Below are 21,507 nucleotides of genomic sequence, written 5' to 3' on the forward strand. Positions count from 1 at the left end.
GATTTGGAGTTTATCTTGTATAACACAAGCCTAAGATCTACACTTTTAAATATCTAAAAGTTGAAAATCTAATTTAGCAAAGCAGCCTTCCTGATGAGACAAATGATGACTGGGGGAAAATAAATGATTCCTTGAAGCACAAAATCAAATAGACATGAGGGTGTTTGTATTTTTCACCATGTAATAAATTATTATTATATTATTTCATCCTCAGGGATCATTCATCGAGTGTCGATTTCCAGCTCAGTGTTGGAATGTTTCTGGACCACAATGCCGTCTGTTGTACTTCTATACAGTGACACCCAGTGCATGACAGCCTTATGTTTGTACCCATCTGGTGTAAACATCCTTTATGTCATATAAAAAAAAGCTGCAAAAATAAGTAAATCATAATGTAGTATGCCATAAAGGAGCCAAAGTATTGTGAAAAAAAAAAAAAAAGTAATGACAATTAGTCATAGTGTAGTATACCATAAAAAAGCCACAGAATACTATGTCACATACATAAGAAAAAAAAAAAGTTTTAAAAAAGTCTGTATGCCTTGACATCACTAGAGATATTCGTCATTTTAGGGGCTCTGACCCTTTAAATTTTAGGGGACGTATACTAAACATTAGACAAAAGTTTCAGTGCAAGAGTTTGTTTTAATTATTATTGTTAACCGTTGACACAATCAGCAGAGAAACAAGGCGTGACAAAAAAAACAGAAAGAGACACTGGAATCAGATCTTGTTGAAAGCTGCTACGTCGACACTCTGGACCTGAAACAGAGCACAAAGAAGAAATTTAAATGAGCTGTGAGATTTCAAATACAACAGAACAAGGCTTGTTCTCTAGGCTCCCTCCCACCTGGGAAACTATTCTATGATTTCAGTTTTTCCTTCCAAAACGGTTCGTCCAGTCACTGCATGCTTTTGTTTCAGCCTCGTTTTGACCACATGATGGCAGCACGGTGCTGTGTTGTGACCATAAATTTTGCATTGAACACAAAACCTGAACTGAAAAAGGAACCATTGGCAGTACTTGTGAGGCTGCTGAAACAAGTTCCATTTAAAAACAAGGCATTGAAAATTATTAAATTTTGATCATTTTTGCACTCTGATGCATTTTAAATGACAATCTAATGATTTTATTTTTTTAACTTTATGTCACTCATTTCTCTAGTAGTTTTTGGTTTACCCGTTGCCTCCGTTTTGGCATGGAGGCAGCAAGGGGAGTAAGATTTCCATCTCATCTGCATACTAAAGAGAGAATGGCACTCTTCTGGACCCACCATTCATTTCTGAGGCTTCTGAAGCTTCTTTTTTTTTTTTTTTAAAGATATTTTTTTGGGCCATTTTGCCTTTAATGGACAGGACAGGTAGGCGTGAGGGGGGGAGAGAGAGAGGGGATGACATGCAGCAAAGGGCCACAGGCTGGATTCGAACCCAGGCCGCTGCGGCAACAGCCTTATACATGGGGCGCCTGCTCTACCACTAAGCCACCGACGCCCCGGCTTCTGAAGCTTCTGACATGACCGCACACCTCCCATGTGGCAATAGCTTTCATGAGTTCACCTGAATTTCCCAGCAGCAGCCTCTCTGCTGTTGCTTTTTCACATAGAGCCTGTCGTTGGCACTTATTCCAGTGTAACAATGCCAGACCAGCACAACGTCAGTTAACTTTAAGCCAGCCCAGTTCTATGTGAAAAACCAACCGTAGGGAGAAACAGACTTCGTATACTCGCTGTTTGGGAGTTCCAGGTGAATGCCAGGCTTCAGAGCGGACTGCTGGATCAGGAAGAGTGAGAGAGTTTTCTCCTTAGCATGCAGATTATATGGAAATCACGCTTTCTCTTACATGCTAACACAAAAAGTTGAAAATAAAAACCGCAGTCAGACTTTTCTAACTGACACGTAGAAAAAAAAAATGTTAACAAACCCATCAGAATGCAAAAAATACTAAAATCATTTATAATGCCTGCGTTTTTCAGTAGCACCTTTGTCAGTGTTTCACTGGCAGTGTTTCCTTGTGCAAAATTTTATTATGGTGCCAAAATTTACGCTCACCTCATCTCCACAGTTATTGGGTACACTAAGATACAGGTAACGTAGTCTAACAGTCCTGCAATATATCCTGTCTTCATGTAGGTTATAATGTTTGGGTTTAAAGGTCAGTGTTTTAGGTGTTGATGTACCAATGCCTTGCATATAGAGGCATTACTAAAAGTCTATCCTAATTGATATAAAGGGAGTGGACGACTAATTGCTAAACTGGCAACTGTACATGTCAATGAATCTGCATCTCAGGCAATGTCAGCATATTGCTGATATCATGTGGTCAATGAGTGGGAGCTAAGCGTAGTTTACCTGTACGGATATTTCATTTGGTTAGGTGTCTTAATATTGACCAAAAATAATATCAATCATGGTGGTCACAATGACTGTGAGGTGCTTTGTTTTTTCTTCCTGAGAAATACTGGTTTTCATTATCCATTTGAATTGTTGAATCAAATTGCAGAATTGCATTTTTTTAATTAAATGGAAAATTAATTAAATGCTCTTTAAGGCCTGCAGATGGATGAATGGATCGTCTAGAACGTAGTATTTGCAGGTGATTTAAAAAGTCTGTTCCTCAACTTCTCTAGTGTGTATTGCACAGTACTTACATAGTCTTCAAACTTGGTGATTTCTTCCTCTAGCATGTCTGTCCCCACTTTGTCGTCCTCCACCACACATGCAATCTGGAGCTTCTTAATGCCGTAACCCACAGGAACCAGTTTGGACGTGCCCCATAACAGGCCGTCAGCCTGCACCGAGCGCACACACTCCTCCAGCTCTGCCATGTCAGTTTCATCGTCCCACTGAAAAGTGCAGAAAAGTTGATAAAATACAAGGTGAAGATGGTGCACAGTCAGTATCAGACTTTAACTTGAATTACCACCTTGCGGTTGTATGTTTCTGCCACTAGTCAAGTTGCAGTTACAGTTTACATCCATGTCTGTCCAGACTCATATGTAGCCATGACAGCTGACAGTGCTTCAAATATGGATGCTGCAGCAAAGAAGCTACATTCTAAAACATGGAAGCATCATAGACATCTTCAACCTGGCAGCACAGAGGTTCAATACGATCAGCACAGTTCAACACTATATACATCTTTATACATGCGTGTTTTTTTTCACCAACTTGTAATAGTTCTATTTATTTTTAACTATCTTTGTTGTCCTTGTTTTTAGATGTCAATGTCTATCTTCTTGTAAATTGGTCTTGGAACTGTGGAAGGAACGCAGACTTACAGGTTTTACATCCAGTAAGATGGAAGACTTGGCGATGATGCCGGGCTTCTTGGCCTTCTTCTCTGCGTACTCTTTCAACCTCTGTTCTTTAATTTTCTCTGCCTCTTCATCATCCTCATCACTACCAAACAGGTCAATGTCATCATCTTCATCTTCTTCCTCCTCGTCTTTAACCGGTGCACTGGTCTTCTGCTGGATAGTAGTGCCCTGAAAAGAGTAAAAATAGTTACGTGCTTACACAGGGGTCTACAGTGATGTAGTGGAGGTAAAATTAAAACAAAACACAAGATGACTGATGTGATTAAACCAGTTTGAATAAACTCACATTTGTGTAGGGTACTGAAGGAGCGGGAGCTGGGGTCACAGCTGCAGGCTGTTTCTCCAGAACAGATACTCGACATTCCAGTTTGGAAAGTGCAGCTCTCAAGTCATCCACCACTAAATAAACAGGACCAGAGTCAATACATTAAAAAAACACCATGGTGGTAGAGTGTAGTGTACAAAAAAAGTAATACATACTAAACTATATGAAGAAATCATGTATTTAAAACAAGCCATGCCAACTGCATTGGTCATAGTATAATATGCAGTAACAATTCATGAAAAATATTTTTAAGATCAGTGTCATAAAATAATAAAAAAAATGTCATGGTATAGTATGCCATAAAAAGTCATTAAAAAATGTAAAAAAAAAAAAAAAAACGAATTAAAAATCGCAGTATTATATTCCATAAAAATGTCATAAAAAAGGCATGTCATAAAAAAGTCACAGTATAGTGTGTCATAAAAAGTCCTAAAAATGTTTTTAAAATAATATCATATCATATCATAATACAGTTTTCTTTAAAGAAACAAAATGCATTAACATTTAATTAAAGTAAACAAACCAACCCACCTTTGTGTAAGCTTTGGTTCTCCAGCTCCAGGCTCTTGATGCGACTGACGATTTCTCCTTGATCAGCTGCACTGGTGCTGCTCTGCACAGTAAACACACCAAGAGAGAAAAGAATCGACAGTTCAGAGAGAGTGACATCTAAAGGTCAAACCACAATATTAGTCATTTCATCACACCCAGAACTGTTAATCAGACCCCCTGTGAACACGCAACACACAGCAAGTGTCCATCTCAGCTGAGCTACAGGAGCTGTAGATGGAGCCTGACAGAGACATAAGTGATAGGCAGCTACTTGGATGGGGGTCTCCAACACTCCACACACACACAAAAAAAACTTTTAACAGCCAACTAAAGGTCTGATAAACTCCAGCGTGGATGGCAGCGAGGTCCACTGACAGAGCGACTGGCAGCAGGGGTGCTTCTAGGGACACACAAGGCTTGGCGGCACTTACAAGTCGGGACTGTTGGCTCAGGGAAGGTTGACAAGACCCTCTGTTACACAGTGAATTCTTCATCTGGGGGGAGGAGGGGATTTAAAGCATGAAAGGGGACAGAACTCAATAAAATACATACTGAAGGAGTGCTACTGAGGAGTACAAAACAGAAAAGCAAACAAGCACCAAAGGAAACACCGTACAGCTGGGAGGTTATAGAAGACAACACCCATGTCTCTACAGAGAAAGGTTTGTATGGCTTCACCTGACCACCTAGCTCCTACTCTAAGTAAACCCTTTGTGTGACACAATCATTTTAACCTATCAACAAAAACAAAATGACACAATACTATCATTCAAATAAGATCAAATCTGTCAGACAAATCATAAGCATGTACAATTATTTTACATGGTCAATATACTAAAGGTACTCTGATCATAACTATCAACTACGCAAGTGCTATAGGTCTAGTTTTTTTAACAGACTGTCACAATCCTACATGGCACTGATGCTTTTATTGGCCACACAGCACCAACAACATACACCACCAGATGGAGTAGTTGTTTTTTAAGTTTAGCTGCACAAAATGTTGAAATGTGGCCAAAGATTAGTTTCTCTTCAGTATTACACTCCCCAGAATTTTCTGTTTAACAAACCAAGTTCACAATTCAGTTTAAACTGTCAGCAGGGAGGACCATAAACAGAAAACCCACAAGAACTCACTGCCATTGCTTGCAGACTGAATAACGGAAAAGAAAGACACGATTTTAAAAATGCCCAACACGATAATAATCTTCCTTAATGTTAGTAATTTGTTCCAGCAATTAGGGAGACAACAATTACACACTTGCTTTTGTTTATTAAGAGACGATCAAAGCACACAATGCCGAGCAATCACAAAAGTGTGCCTTTGGAGGATTTTTTTTTTTTTACCATATTTCATTGGATCAGATTTTCAGACCACAAAATCTGTGTGACACAAGCAAGAAAAGCAACAAGTAAAACAGTTGCAGGTATCTTTTATCTTTCTACACCATCTTTTTTACCATTTTTTTCCAATGGTAATATTCAGGTCCAAATTAAGTTAGAGGTGTGGACAGGGAGTGTTGGCAGATTAAATCCTTTCATAGCAAAAACATACAAATACACGGTCTCACAGCCACTGGTGCAAGAGCTGTGGCTCATTTGGGACTGCAATTTGTCAAGCATACAGCAATGCCAGAGAAATAAATACAAGATACACAAATCAAGTTGTAATCACCATTCATGAAACTAGGCAAACCTTATTTTTACACACATCCCATCCTATTATCCTCGACCTTTTAAAGCCATGTGCTCTGTAGGTCAAGTGGGATCTTGATTGCTCAGGCTACACGTACAGTGCTTGTACACGTGGAAAATGTGAGATAAGAGGCAGATACAGCAAGCAGCGTGTACTTACTCCTGCTAGGGATTTCTGAATGTTCTCCCGGGCCCGAGCAATGTCTTGCAGAATGGTGTTAGCTCCCACATCCTTTAATAAAATGAATAGTAGTCAATGCAGATTCAACTTTTACATTGTCAAGATTCAATGTGTAATGTCTCTCTGTGGTTCTACAGTTTCCTCTTATGTTTTCTATGCACAGTGTTGACAGACCGCATCAAGATTAAAAACCTAAACAACTCTGACTTTGTCCAGATCTGACTAAATCAACATTTTTGTGTCTACAAACCTGTCAGATAATTTGGTGTAAAAAGATTTGAAAAAGAAAAAACGAAACGAAAAGAAAAAAAAAAAAGTACAATAATTTTGAAAAATGGCTCCACATTAGGGCTGAGAAATAAAAAAAAAAAATCAAATATCACACACATTTTTGACAAGATACCAACCTGGTATCACACAAAAAAAGACTAGAATGACAGCTTTGCAGATGAATGCCTGTGCAAACCTATCAAGTTGCAGTTAAACATTACATCCATTGCCATGAAAACATTGATGCTTTCCACACATCATACCCCCAGCAGCACAGATTTACAATCAGCACAGTTTCAAGATTTGAGTCACCAATTTAAAATCTGACCAAATGTCTCCCCTTCTGTTCCTGAGTTACGATGTTGAGTAATGTTCCAGAAAAGTGTTTTTGCAAAACGTGATGGTGTAACAGTGAAGTTTTTTTTGGAAATAAAATATCATTACTTTATCATTTTATCCTGTTAGACATTTGTGTAAAATCTAGTTCATCCTTGACTCAAAATGAACGTTTGTGCCAAATTTTAACAAATTCCCTCAAGGCGACCCTGAGATATTGTGTTCACAAGAATAGGACGGATAGACAGACGGACAACCTGAAAATATAACGCCCTATGATCGCGACCATCACTAGTGCAGAGACATAAAAACTTTAGGAATTGCTGCAAATAATGTGAACATGATGGTTGAAGCAATTTTGCTACTTCAGTTGAGAGGAGTGACAACTTAAAGCAGAAGACAAACTGAGCTCTGAAACAGTGTGGGTACCTGTGTCTGTTGTGAGGAGCCATTCATGCGCTCATAGAAGCGTCTCTCTGCCTCATCGTAGCGAGGTTTGTCAAACCAGATCTTCTCCTGGGCAAGAAAGTCCACTGAACTCATGGTGCTACAGAGGAGAGAGCAAGGAGGGACAAGAGAGGGATGTATTAACAAGATACAGGAGGTCAGAGAAAAAAAAAAATCTGCATTATAACTTCTACTTATTAAATATCACCTAATATGTAATTTATATTCAGTGATCTAGCTGTAAAATATTAAACTTCTCATCTTACAATGGCGTTTTCTTTTATCTACACCACCCCAACACAACTATACAAAAAGAAACTTTAAAAGAAATTAAGCTGGCCAAACACAACGATGGTTCATCAGACATCAGTCACACAGTCATTTTTCAAACAGACCACAAGGAATAAAGAATGAATGAACCAAGACGAATGAAAAAACAAGAAGAAACACATTCATGCATTCAAGGAAAAAAAGGAAACCCATGATTACATGAAAGAAAAACAATGAAAGATAGAACGGAAACATCTGGAGCGACTCCATTCTCTCGGTTTGGTCATACTTGTCCCTCAGTGGGGTGGTGGAGGCAACTGATGCCGCTTCTGGCCTCCGACCCTTCTTCACTGCCACAGCTTCACTCCCACTGTAACCATGGAAACGGCTCTCTGCAGCATCATACCGCCACTTGTCCAGCCACACCCGCTCGCTGTCTGGGTGATTAAAGTAGCAGACTCCGGCCTCCGACATTTCTTCCCTCTCCGGGACCTCAGCTGGCTCCTCTTCCTCCTGAATAGGGAGCAGAGCGTGGAAGACTTCTGCTTTACCCTGCGGGACCACCCGTTTTTCCTCCACCACCACCTCCTCAACTTCTTCTTCTTCCTCCTCTTCTACGAGGCTTTGAGGGTGGTCGCTACTTCTGGAAGTGGAGGTGCAACTGGACCGTTTGGAGGAATTGTTACCGTACAGATTCTGGTAGAAGGCTGCTTCAGCGCGGTCATACAGCGGTTTCTCCAGCCACACGTCTCTGAGCAGCTCCACAGGGATGCGAGGCAGTCCGTTAATCGACTGTCGATTGGTTGGTGTGACAGCTGCTTGTTGGATGACAGGGGTTGCAGGTGTTGGGGCTAGAGATTGATATCCTTCATCAGGTGTTCTGGGTACAATGGAGCGGTTAGGTGGGGATGGGAGGTCCAGAGAGTTTGGAATGGGCAGCTGCATGGATTCTTCAACATAGCGGCGTTCTGCTTGGTCAAAGGACGTCTTGTTCACCCACACAGCCTGGACGACATGGTGGCAGGCCACCTGATCGCTATGGTGGCACACCAGTCCTGAGGAAGTTGGAGCCACATTGGATGGAGAGTTTGAGTGTTTCCCTGGGGCTGGAGGTGACCGGTTTGACTTGGTGGTCCCGTTGGAGGAGCTCGCCAACCAGCACTGGTAGAGGCTCTCGGCTCGCTCATAGATGCTGCGCTCAAACCACACATTAGCGCACTCAGACTGCAGGCCAATCAACCCAGCACGGGGGTCAGGTGGCTGGCTGGTCCTTTTGTCTGGCTTCTCTTCATTCTTGGTCTTACTGTCAACCTTCCCCTCAGGGCGACTCTCGGGATTGGAGGAACGTTTCTTACGGCGGCGGCTTTTTCCAGTGCGCTTTCCATCTCCGTTTAAGCTGCCGCTCTCTGGGGACGATGATGCTGCCTCTCTGTTTCTTTGACTTGATTCAGCCTTGTTCCTACACCCCAGTGCTGCATTTGCGGACTGGTCCACCTGACAATGACTGGAAGGCTGATCATGCTCCGACTGATCAAGTGCAGGGCACTGGGGGATCTTCTTAGACATCATCTTTGATCCGTTGCAGGACAAAAAAAAGAGAATAACAAGTACAGGCTTTTGGATTAGTTACAAAGAGGCAGGAAGGTTGAGAGACATAAAGGGATTGACTCAGTGCTACAAATGAGTCAGTGTCAAACACTACACATTTCTTCACACATTTCCTTGTTATAGATTTGTGTGGATGAAACAGAGTCTACAAATCATTCCCAGAGAAGGGCAAGAAGCATGCAGGAAAATAAAACAAACCCATGCAAATGAACTACAAATGTTTAGTGAATGGAATCTACTGGTTTCTGATTTGTCAAGAGTCAGTATCATCCACAGAGTGATGCACTGCAAATGCTGAACAAGTCCTACCAAAGGTTGAAGAGTGTCCAACTGCTCACATGATATAAACTCAAAAAATATACATAAGTAAGGGAATATAAACACTGGCATTCCATCTTTTAATCTAAAAGCCAGTTTAGATTGCCTACGTGAAGCTAAAAATACAAATTGTGAGTCTAAGTTGCAGTTCTTCCTGCTTCACAATGATTTCCCAAACAAACAAGTAATCTAGACTTACAAATAAATCCTTGTAAAAACCCAACATTGCTTATGAAGACATGACTTGTGACAACTGGTTTTGAGTACATATTTAACATCAATTACTACAAAAATATGGATGAAAAAAGGTAGGCACAGCTATTCAGCTATATTTAGCCAGATGGGAAAATTCATATATCATCATGCATTTTTTTCCAGCTAATTCTGTATTCTTTTAAGTGACAAAGTAGCTTTCTGCAGTGCAATGTTAACACTATAGCCCATCATCCAGACACAGGCATTAACCAAATGCATACTGGATGTCTCTTTATAGTAATGCAGGCCATGCAGCACTATCTGTATCTAAAAACCAAGAGACCCTGGTTCCTTTGATTACTCACAACATACAGCTGTAGGCAAAGGATTATAAATTGCTTTTCAACATTCACAAATGAAGAAATGTCCCACGTCTAACCAACTTTTAATGAGGTGCTATTTTTCTATTAACTCTGTTGTAAATTTTTCTTAGTAATAAAAGTAATACTTTTAAATTCAAACTTAAGAAATTAGGCACAAGACTTGACAAATCTTGACACAATGAAATGACAGCATGCAAAAAGAAAAGGCTGTAACATGTCTAAGGAAAAATATTAAAGAGGTACTGGTTTAAAAAAACAAAAAAACACCAACATGTTCATGCAAGCAAACTAATTAATTCAAGAAGTACTGAGGTTTTATGTGTCAAGCCATGCCATTTTTATGATGTTACATTATTCTGTTGCAATACAGGAAATGCATTCCCTTAATGTTTCAACATTTTATGTTAGAACTATTGATATTAATGAAAAATCACTAAAAATGTATCTGGGCACTGTTTTGGGAAGGCATTTCCTGCTTATGTTTATTAAAAAACCTTATTCAAGCTCTTAACTCACCTTCCTGGGTTAAGGTGTTGAGCTTAAACTAGTATTCAAAGTCAAATGCTCAACACGTTCTTTTCATCCAGTTAACCGCAAGCCATTGAAAAAGAAGTTTAACAATCACCACCTTGTTAAAACAATAAAACTGATACAAAGGGTATAACAAGGACAAAACAAAACTCAAACAAGGTAAATGTCAACATCATCAGGAATACTCACTTGTCAATTTCTGAATGCAAGATGAGGGGGAAAGAAGCTATGTGTTAAAGATTTCTCTAAAGAAATACCTCAACATGAAACTCTGCATTCTCAACATTTGACATGGTAACACCTTCAGACTTGGATGATGACGAATATGGAAAATACTTGCACTATTATTTGCTCAAATGGAACACTTATATTAAGCAAGAACTACAAGCAACAACTTGGATGCATCCCAAGGCTTTCCCCCTTCATCTGCTATTTTCCATTCTTCAAATAAAAGGCACTGTGGACAGTTTAGTAGGGCTGCCACTAACGATTATTTTCGTTGTCGACTAATCTGTCGATTATTTCTTCGATTAGTCGACTAATCATTTCATCGAAAAAAGTGTTAAAATGTTGAAAAATGTCGGTCTGTCTCGCCCAAACCCCAAAATTACGTCATCTAATGTCTTGTTTCCTACTCACGCCAAAGGGTTTTAGTTCACTGTCACGGGAGAGTGTGTAAAGCTGCCAATATCAGAACGTAAGAAGCTGCAGTAAGAGTATTTTGGGGTACTTTTATAGTACTTTTCTATGAAGAATAACTCAAACCGATTAGTCGACTACTCAAATAGTCACCGATTAGTCGACTAATCGTGGCAGCCCTACAGTTTAGTTTTCTCTTCATCATCAAAAATTAACATTTGCTGTTAAAGCAAGCCAATCAAAAACCTTCAAGCCTGTTAGCCAATTAAGCCCATTAGTGGTGACATTACAACCATTCTTGTATGCAGATCATAATACATGCTGGAAACTGCACATGCACTTATGTACTGGACTGCTCTCACATTTCAACTTTCTGTGTCGTCTTCATGAGAGCTTCTGGGATGCACCCCTTTAGATGCAGCTCTATTAACAGTCTACAGTTTTAAAGGGTTTTAAATGGGTAAGGCTGGAGATATCACATTTTTCTTATTGTCAAGAAATCCCCTGAAAACACAGAAACCAATAATATGGTGGTTCTGTCTCTTTGTACGTTCCATCTTCTCTAAATCAATTTGTTCATACTGAGAAAAAAAGTGATCATGAATTGTTTTTTTCCCCCCTCACAAAAAAAAGTTTAATACCTTTTAGCTGGACACTGCAGTTTCTAGCAGATGTCACTCAAACAGTGAGCTATTTTAAGCAGCATGTGGTGCCCCAGCGAAGTATTTCTGGCAGCACAGCAGTGTATGTGGGTTGACTCCAAACAAACCACAGTGCCCATGTTAAAGATAATAAACGAACATGTCCCTCTGTGCAATGGTTTGTGTCAGTGAAGTGTTTTAATAGTTTATGGACAACAACGGAGCTCTATGGCATGAGTACAATATATAAGGTTTTGGATACACAGACAATACCTGCTAATGGGGTCAGTTCAATACTGGTATTTATTCTAGGTGCAATAATTTTAACTTATTTTATGTTCACAGCATATGTTGGCACTGCTTATGTGTGCAGTGTGTGTGTGTGTGTGTTTAGAGTATGAATAAATTATATCTTATCCTGTCTATTATTCATGTGTGCACTGAATTTCAGTGTATTTATTTACAATGAAAATATAGGAATTTTACTGAATTAAACAGTCTTTAGATTTGATGCTTGTACAAACATTGCCAGCTTTACCCTTTAAACGTTCATATTACACATCAGTGGATATTCCCATAACGTTTGGGTTGAGGAAGTCACCTCAAATAACCTCTGCCGAGTTTCTGATGCGATCAAATGCCATGATGTTTTATCCCATTGATGCTCAGGGGGCAATTTACCTGCTTTACAAGGAGGTCAGCTGCAGAGTCTGATGCAGTACAACTCCCCAGGAAGGGTGGGCTACCGTGATTTGCTCAAGGGCACTTCGGCAGGGCAAAGGCTTAACTCACCATACATAAACCGTATGATTTAATTTTACTTTAGAGTTTAAATATACTATTCACACCCTTTTGACATTAATACGTTAAGGCCATTTTCAAGCCCAAACTGATAATAGCTGCTGAGATTCATTGAGAAATCAGGTCTTATTGAAAGGACTGTACAGCTAACAACTTTCACTTAAGGTAAGCAATGTTTAACTGCTGTCAAGACAGAAAAACCTGTCTTACAAGATGCTGTATTACAAAAGAAAGGCACTTCAAAGCCTCAGCAGAGCTGTCATCATCTAAAGGTGTGCCCTGCTAACCTTAACATTAGCCATCTTTCATCTTGTAGTAGGTCCTAGCTAGGATGAAACGCTGTCAGTGGGTGGTTAGCGTTTAACGACACGCACAAATAACGCTTTAAAATATGGCACTAAGGCATTAGTATTTCATTTAATTGTGAAAGTAAAATGTCAATGTAGAACAGCGGCAACTGAAGCCGGTGTCGAGCCGGCGTGACAGCCGCTCTGTGCGGCGTTAGCAGTAGCACGCAGCCCCATTCAGCTAGCCGTTTTAGCTAGCATCGGCTAACCCACGCCGAGTCCCTGCTGTCTGTAAACCGCTCAACATTCATTCATTTCCCAAAATGTCCCTTAAACGAATCCCAAAATTAATCCCCGGACTGAAGCCCCGACTGTCAGTCAGCGTTAACGTTACTTACTGCTGTGTTTTTTGTCTTGTCGGTGCGAAACGAGGCCGGTGGATAAAACGCGTGTTTCTCCAGCCAGTGAGTGACAACGGGAAGGAGGAAGAGGAGGAGGAGGAAGCAAGGAGCAGCGGTGATTGTGTGATCTTCGAGGATGGGGGAGGGGGGAGTTATGAATCATTAATGTTTCCTGATGCCCCATGTTAAACCTTATGTGCTGCTGATACTCAGTGTTGTAGTAAATTACATCAAACTGTTACAACAGTAGATCTGATACTTAACTAGGACAAATATAAGATTTAAATTTGAATCAGAGGACCACTTTATGTATTTTTAACCTTTGTCCTAGTATGACGAGCCTTTACTGTTTATGACACATCACGTCTTGTCGTAAAAATGAGCCAATTTCCCCAAATCTTTAGGCTGGTAATGCAGTGAAAAGACTTTCAGCCAGTGGTGACAATAGTACTCTGATATTTCTCTTACAATGTTAACACACTGTCAAAAGTAAAAGTGCTGCTTTCAAAATATTACTTTAAGTAAATGTACATAAGTACCAGGTCTATTATTGGATAATAGTGATGCACTAATGTGTTCATTAGTTTAATGTAATTGAGCCAAATTCAGCCACTTTCTATACTGCTGGGAGGCTTAATCTGTATCATAATTTATTAATAATTACATTCTCTATTGATCACTTGAATCTGTTAACTATCAAGTAATTAAAGTTCTCAAATAAATGTAGTGGAAAATGGAAATACTCAAGCAGTCCAAGTACCTGATAAGTGTAGTCTGTACTTGGGTAAATGTATTTAAAGTACATTCCACCAATGGTTTTGGCCCATATTCTCTCGAAAGGGATGAGATTCTATCTGTTTCAGATTATTTTTCCAGAAATTGTATTTTGAAACCTTTCTTATGTTCATGGCTGCATAAAAATCAATGACTTTTCTTTATACAATATATAAAAGTCAGCTGAAGTAAAACAGATTTAGTAGCTGTTCTACAGATTTCAATCATATCACATGATCTTCATCTGCAGGAGTTCATAATGGGCCCTCTACATAGGTTGATAAAGATCATGATATATGAGGAAAAGCTCCAGAATAGCTACTAAATGGATACAGTGGTAAGATTTACACTGTAACTCAAGAGTTATTTCATAACTGGTTCATCTGACAATTATTCTCTGAACAAATCAATTAAATGCTTTGTCAAGAAAACCCATTTCCTTAAAATGGTTGCATGATGCACATCCATCTATCATGCAGGTCCATAGTTTTCTGTCATGAGGTGTAAATTCAGTCCTGATAGGTTCCACTGCTCACTGCATTCATCTATTTATCTCCTTGATCTGCATATCCTCATATTGCTTCTAATCATTGAGAATTTGAGCTTCCGAAGGCAAACAAAAATAAAGCAATGCACAAAGGGAGCCAGTTCACAGGACACTTTATGAAAACCCATTCTACACACTCGGCATCATGGATCAGGAATATTTTTCTCAACATTGTGTTATACACAAAGCCAGCGACTAGATGTGTTAACTACACCTGGGACAGAAACTATCAACAGCTGCCCGACCACGATCATTCTTTCATTATCCAAACTTTATGTTTTACATTTCATTTGGCCAAATATTAAATACTATATTTTAATATAATTAAATACATTCACACATTTTACTTCCATTCTGTAATCCACATTACATGCACATAATAACCCAATGATGACTAGTAAGGCATTATTATACATGATGCTTTTTGGACTGAGCGATGCTACGGAGTGTAGTTTGATTAATGACCGATGTCTCCCTCTCTACATTACCTATTCACAAGATCACAGGCTAACATGGTTCTCAATAAACATGACCAGTATAAAAGTACTGCATTACTGCCTAAATCACAAAAGACTGGATTATTGGTGTGCATGTAAAAGTAGCCATTCTCTCAAAAGAAGTCACAGGGTCAAGATCAAATAATTTACTTGTCAGATAAGATTTAGCCATATTTCCTTTTTGCTCACAACTAATCCCTCTGGTCACAGACGTGAAAAAGAAGAAATATGAACCACACTTGTTTAAGGGAAAATAAAGGGGAGACAATGAAATAAAAAAAGTGACAAGTCCTGCTTTGTCTTAGTGTTCCATGGTGATGTTGAGACAAAAAGTCAGTTTGTTGTTAGGCTTGATTTAAGTCCATTGAGTAGCTATTAAAGGCAAACAGCAGCTGTCATTTCCTGGATCCTGCTGCTGACTTTTGGCCGAGCTCCCTGGCTCTCTCGGTGGCAGATTGCACGGCGCTCATGGTGGACGCCCTCACACCGCCCTGCTCCAGGGTGTGAAGCCCATAGATGGTTGTTCCACCTGGGGTGCAGACCTCTGAGCGTAGCTGCGCTGGATGCTTCCCAGACTCACGTAACAATTTCCCAGCACCCTGTGACAGATGGAACACAGACTAAATTAATGCTAGATTCACATATTGTGCTGGCATAACAAAGTATTCTTAGTTATTTTAAAATTACTGATGTTATTACAGTAAAACTGACCAGAACAGTTTGGGATGCAATGCTGTGTGCCAGAGCACTTGGCATTCCCATTTTAACGGCTCCTTCTGCCAGCGCTTCAGCAAACAGATACACCTGTAAAGGGGGATCACATGCATCAGAGTCAAAAGGTGCACCAAGTCCATTTTCTTGCCGTTGCAGAAATAAGACACGCACAAGAATGCCAATGCCTTTTGCAAACTATCACATCAAAATGTTGTCATTTTATAGAGTTTTAGATGTCTTACAGTGCTTTTTCTGACCTTCCTTTGATTTCCTTTTGAAATTCAGAGACTTGAAATTGACTTAAAATAAGTCATTCATCACAGGAACCATTACTGTTAGCACCATTCATACAGAGGAGAAATATGCATCTGTAAAGAGTTGATAATTTGTGATTTTGGTTTGCTGAGACTGACTGGATCTGTATTTCACTGAAGATATGATGTAATCACCATGGAAAGGGCTTGTCTGCCTTTCATCATGGAGTTCAGAGTCTGCCTTTTTCTTGCCAGGCTGCATTCATATTCTGTGGTAATGTGATGCAGACCTTTCTTTTCAATGTGCTCCTACAAAGTATTAACACTTAACAATAATGTACCTTGGCAATAAAAGCAGATCCAAGATTCATAATGGTTATGCACAGTGAGGAAGTATCTACGAGTGGACGTTCATGCTGTAGTGAAATAAGTTCAAACCAATTTGATGATGAAAGGTAAGCAGGAATCTAAAACACTACACACGAGTGTTGTAAGAAAAGGTTACCAGAATTATAGCATTCACTGTTTACTGCCAATTACAAAAGTTTGCAAGCAGTTACAAAGACCTCCTGCTAAACACACTCTGCCATATACTCCTCACATACTCACAAAAGCGACTCCGCTCCCGCTCAGTCCAGTATGGATGTCGATCCAGGCCTCAGGTCCCTCCTCCACCAAACCACAGCGGTGCAACAGGGAGCGAAGCAGAGCTCCATCCTCCTGTTTTGCATGGGAACCCCGAGCAAACAGGAGAGCCCCTTCCTGAACCAAACATGGCAGATTTGGCATCAGCCTGATGGCAACTGAATTCTCTGGCAGGAGCTTGAAAATGAAAGAGAAAAAAAATGTATTACTCATCTTTAGATCACCACAGAACCATCATTTAGATTGAAAAACCATTATACACGTGCTCCCACCTCTTCCAGTGTGGCCAGTGTTACTCCTGCAGCAACAGACACGATAATGTGTCTGTCGGTGACGTGTAGTGAGATCTCATTGAGAACTTGCGGGACCAGGTGAGGTTTGACTGCTACAAAGACCACATCTGACCCACAGACCACCTCTATGTTGGAGTGGGTGACAGAAATCCCGAGCTCCTGAAAGCCATCAGAAAGGATGTTACTGACTCACATGTCCACCTACATGTGGAAAAGCTCACGCAAAATAAACCCATGACAACAGGTAAACAAGAATAAACACCTCACTTTGCTTGACACAAGGTATTTATAAAACACAGCACACAGACAGGACCACTACAGAGAGGCAGGAGTTAGGTTAGATCAAATGTACATCACATTCTTAATTTGACATTTATTTATGTCATATTCATGTCAAGTAATCTTAACAGTAGGATCTGATCTGGTTGTGCTCGCGACAGCGGGACCACATGCAAACTTGGAAAGCTAATTTGAGAACATGAATTGCCTATTTTTGCACAAGAGTTAATAATTTGTACCTTTAAATTACTACATTATGTGCTCCAACTTGACACCTGCAGTACTACGTAGGGTCTTCAGTATTACAATGGATTAGTTTGCAGGACAACTTTCCATTCACATCTTACCAGTAACGCTCACTGTCCTGCAGTCCAACTCATCTGACTGAAAACTGACAGAAAAGTAAAAAAGACAGAGGTAAAAAGTACCTGAAAGCGCCCCAGGTTCCTGGAGGACGGTGCACTCACTTTGACATTTACAGGAAGAACATTTCCTTTGATGGGAACAAACAATAAAATGTTAACACCTTTACTTAAAAACTGTCCTCTCTCTTTCAACAATTCTCTTCGGACTCACCAGACAAGATGCCCTTAGCTATGCCAAAGGCCATGTTCCCTGCACCAATAAAACCAATCTTCAGCTGCGAGTCCATCTCAGGGTCCATTTTGATCTACGGTAAAGGAGAAAAAGAGACTTGAGTGGAAATATCAACAAGACGCTATGTCATAGTTTAACAATGAGCTATAAACTAGGGGTGTGAATCACAGGAACAATCTACGACACAATACTATCATGACACGTTTCCCACAGTGACAACAATATCACACATTATCACACGTAAACATTACATACAATAATATTGCAAGACAATTTAAGCAGCTACAATTAGTTGATCAAGAGAAAATTATTTGGCATCTATTTTGGTAAGTGAGCTATTATTCAAGTTATTTTTCAAGCAGACATGCCAAAAAATCAGTAGTTCAGCTTCTCAAATGTGAAGATTTGATGCTATACTTTGCCATATATGATAGTAGACTGATTATCTTTGGATTTGAGACTAAATAAAACAAGCAATCTGAACACCTCACATATGCAAGACGGAAATAGAACTGGTGTTTTTCGCTATTTTCTGACAATTTACAGACAAAATGATGACTCAAGGAAATTATCCAAAAATAATGGAGTGAAAATAACCTTTAGTTGAAGCCCTAAAGACAATCACCAATCAGATCAAAGCATCTTTTAGCTGAACATAAAAGCATTGCCTTAAAATGGCTTTTTATTGTGTATATCTTTAAGTCTACTGAGTTTTACAGAATTTGAAAGACCATTAAAATTGTAACAGTGTCCTCAGTCTTAGCTTTTTTGAACACTAACAGTGTGCCACTGTTCAAACATAAAACATCCCTGAACTCAAAAAAAGCTTAACTGCCACGAAGAAAATCTCCAGCCATGAAATATGTCAAAGGTAAAAGGAGACATTGCTGCCTCGTTGTAACTGACATCAGTTCAATGTGTGCAAAAAAGCTTGACAGAAAATCAAAAACAGCAGTTTATTTATAGCCAATCCATTATCCATATGCTTACAACACTACAGTAGATATCACAAACTTTCCAAAATAAAGTATTGTGATTCAGTAAATCTACTATGCCGTATAATCTCCTGTTAATTGCATACAGTAGGTTTGTGATTGCTGTACATCATAACGTGGCTAGAGACCATCAGAGCCAATGCATCAACACCATATAGGAACAAACAGCTGCACTGAGAATGTCAGCTGTGTTATTGCACACAAGAAACCTGATTACTGCGAGAAATCAGATTAAGCCAAGAAATCAGACAACGTGTGAAATCCTGGTTGACAGTTGGTCAGTAATCAGATTTCTCCCCCTCCCCCTCATAACTGCTGCCACAGCGTAGTTTCCCCCCTGGGTCATTTTGTCATGCAACAGCATCCTTAACCCAGATAAGAGTTTATAGGGCCAACAAAGCTGGTTACTACAGCAAGAAACCAGTGAATCAGATTTCTCTCTTGATCTTGTGACATGATGTTTCAGAAAGCAGGTTACTGCTACTAGCTGGGTGCAGTCATATCTGAAATGCATCTACAGTGAACCAACAGAATGCATCAGGGTATTGGTATCTGTCAACTGACAGAAAATGTATCAACACCTGTTTTAAAAGCTTAGCATTTGTTATGGTAAAATTCCAGACATTTATGATGGTCAAATATGAGGAGTTGCTGCTTCCCTCTATTTTATATGATTGTAAATTGATTTTTGGGCAGTTTTATCTCTTGGTTGTTGAAGGGGCCACAACAGGCTCTGAGAACTTGTGAGGGGCATTCTTTTCCCACTTGAGCGATGAACAAGAAAATGTAAGTTTTTGTACCAGAATAGTGTATGGTTGTATGTTGCTGAAGCAATTATTGTCCACACCCTTCTTGAGACCAACTAAACCAAGTTGCCAGTTTATTATGTCCAAGGTCAAACTAAAAAAGTTTAACACAACTGACCTGCTATAAATCCTACCTTGATGAACATTACAATGTTCAGATTTTGTTTAAATGGTGTTGATTCAATTTTATGGTCATTTCAGAGGCAGTAGTTTGAGAATTCTCTTATTTCTTTTTAAGATTTTGCAATATTATATACGAATATTTTAAATGGCACTTGTGATTGTTTTCTTTAATGTAGAACCAATGTATACTGCATATACAAACTGTTGTTTTGAATTTCTATGCATTTATCAATTCTTAAATCAGAGTTTTTTCTTGTGCACAAATATCTCTAAAATAAGAGATTGTGATCTTATTAACACTAGTTATTTAAATAAAAGGGGAAACCAAATTATACTGTGTCATACTGTCTTGTGTAAGTGTTTAATAGCTGGTCTACACATATTGATGTAAACAGTGTAGAAAATCTATCAATATAGCACAATGGAATATTTCTACACAAAAAAAACTTTGAATCAACACCTCTCTAAAACATTACAACTTTCATGAATGCGGAATCTATTGCAGGACCTTTGTATTTGCCTGCATTAGTTTTAGTCAGCTGCATTTTGTAAATAAGTGTATATCACAACAACCCAGAGACATGTTCACAATAGGCACACAGTTAGGGGATGAATGCATGCATCGAACACATAGAAGAAATTAAATCACGGTTATGAACTAATGACAAGACTACATCGCATCCACGGTATCACCCCTACAATTAAATCCAGGTTCTGGGTGGAATTGTCCGGGCAGGGCTGCGGCCAGTGCAACATTGATGCTTCTCCATCCGAGTCTTCTGTCACTTCATCATTCCTGTCAGAGTTGACTCCAGCTCCGACCAGGGGGTGTCTGGACTCCATGATAGCTATCATTGTCTTTTCATAGCGCCACCAGCCTTGTATTTTGGTCGGTGCCGGGGAGTTGGGTTCTCTCTTGCATTTGTAATACGCACTTTTAAGAAGTTTCCAGCGAAACTTCAATTGGTCCACAGATCTGTGATAACCGGCCGCTGTCATTCTCCTGTGCGCCACCTTGAAGAGTTTGTTATTCCTCACTTTCCTCCCGTCCAAGCATTTCTTCATGTCCAGCTCCTTCAGGATTTCCAGAAATAACTCCGTCTCCTTCACGTCCCAGTTCTGCTTCTTGATACCAGAGTCGTCCATTGTTGTAGCAACGTAGCACTAGCTAGCTTGGCGGCTAGTAAACGTTAGCCCAGAATGTTCACACGGCTAGGTTGCTAATTAGGTGCTAGCATGTCTAGTGAGGCAGGGGCAGGGCGGTGCTGTTTGCTAGCTTAAATCTTAGCCTACAGGTCGTAAAAAGCGTGCCAATAAAATGTTTAAAATCCTGTCTTTAAAAACCACGCAGTAGAAAACCAGCCCTGCTGCTGCATTTAGCTAGGGATAGCTAGAAAATAATCCAGCACAGATTAGATTAGAAATACAATGCACGTGTTACTTGTTGACTGGACAACCATAAAATAACACGGAGTGACATAAACACGGTGTCAGGCGATACTGTCAGTAACAGCGGCAAACGTTGGTGGTAGGATATTTATTCACCTGATGTTTTTCAGATTTGCTGACGTCCAACTTTTAGCAAAGCTCAGACTGTAGTTTAATTCAGTCTGTCAGGTTGGAAACATCCGGAGCATCCACGGCACCAACGAGCAGAGTTCAAGAGAACTATCGGTGGGTTTGTTTATCACAAATTTGCTGCTGCACCAGGTGGGCGGCACCTTCGGCATCCTCAACCACACCTTCCACATAAGAATCCGCACACCGACATTCCGTTTCAGCCGTG

At 39.8% G+C, this 21,507-nt stretch overlaps 2 protein-coding genes across 7 annotated transcripts; both read right to left on the reverse strand.

Annotated features, from left to right (window-relative positions):
• Nucleotides 1-625: 625 nt before the first annotated feature.
• On the reverse strand, nucleotides 626-13,301 carry eef1db (eukaryotic translation elongation factor 1 delta b (guanine nucleotide exchange protein)). 5 transcript variants are annotated; one of them, XM_050054222.1, is made up of 11 exons: nucleotides 13,195-13,287; nucleotides 10,414-10,472; nucleotides 7,683-8,962; nucleotides 7,106-7,223; nucleotides 6,050-6,121; nucleotides 4,626-4,688; nucleotides 4,174-4,255; nucleotides 3,604-3,716; nucleotides 3,279-3,485; nucleotides 2,649-2,843; nucleotides 626-762 (listed from the first exon to the last, which is right to left on the reverse strand). In XM_050054222.1, exons 3-11 carry the CDS (start codon nucleotides 8,960-8,962, stop codon nucleotides 724-726), a joined length of 2,169 nt encoding a protein of 722 aa, XP_049910179.1. In that variant the 5' UTR covers nucleotides 10,414-10,472; nucleotides 13,195-13,287; the 3' UTR covers nucleotides 626-723. The 5 variants fall into 5 exon arrangements, with proteins under 5 accessions (XP_049910179.1, XP_049910181.1, XP_049910183.1 ...); XM_050054224.1 differs by lacking the exon at nucleotides 4,626-4,688 and having other exon boundaries at nucleotides 13,195-13,278; XM_050054226.1 differs by lacking the exon at nucleotides 7,683-8,962 and having other exon boundaries at nucleotides 13,195-13,261.
• Nucleotides 13,302-14,615: 1,314 nt separating this feature from the next.
• On the reverse strand, nucleotides 14,616-21,488 carry pycr3 (pyrroline-5-carboxylate reductase 3). Of its 2 annotated transcripts, none has more exons than XM_050054236.1 (7): nucleotides 21,267-21,488; nucleotides 17,777-17,870; nucleotides 17,629-17,693; nucleotides 16,901-17,080; nucleotides 16,593-16,805; nucleotides 15,727-15,819; nucleotides 14,616-15,614 (listed from the first exon to the last, which is right to left on the reverse strand). In XM_050054236.1, the coding sequence occupies exons 2-7, from the start codon at nucleotides 17,862-17,864 to the stop codon at nucleotides 15,411-15,413; spliced, it is 843 nt and encodes a 280-aa protein (XP_049910193.1). In that variant the 5' UTR covers nucleotides 17,865-17,870; nucleotides 21,267-21,488; the 3' UTR covers nucleotides 14,616-15,410. The 2 variants fall into 2 exon arrangements, with proteins under 2 accessions (XP_049910193.1, XP_049910192.1); XM_050054235.1 differs by lacking the exon at nucleotides 21,267-21,488 and adding an exon at nucleotides 20,421-21,260.
• Nucleotides 21,489-21,507: the final 19 nt, after the last annotated feature.

This window comes from Epinephelus moara, chromosome 10 (assembly GCF_006386435.1).
Source record: "Epinephelus moara isolate mb chromosome 10, YSFRI_EMoa_1.0, whole genome shotgun sequence".
NCBI lineage: Eukaryota > Metazoa > Chordata > Actinopteri > Perciformes > Serranidae > Epinephelus > Epinephelus moara.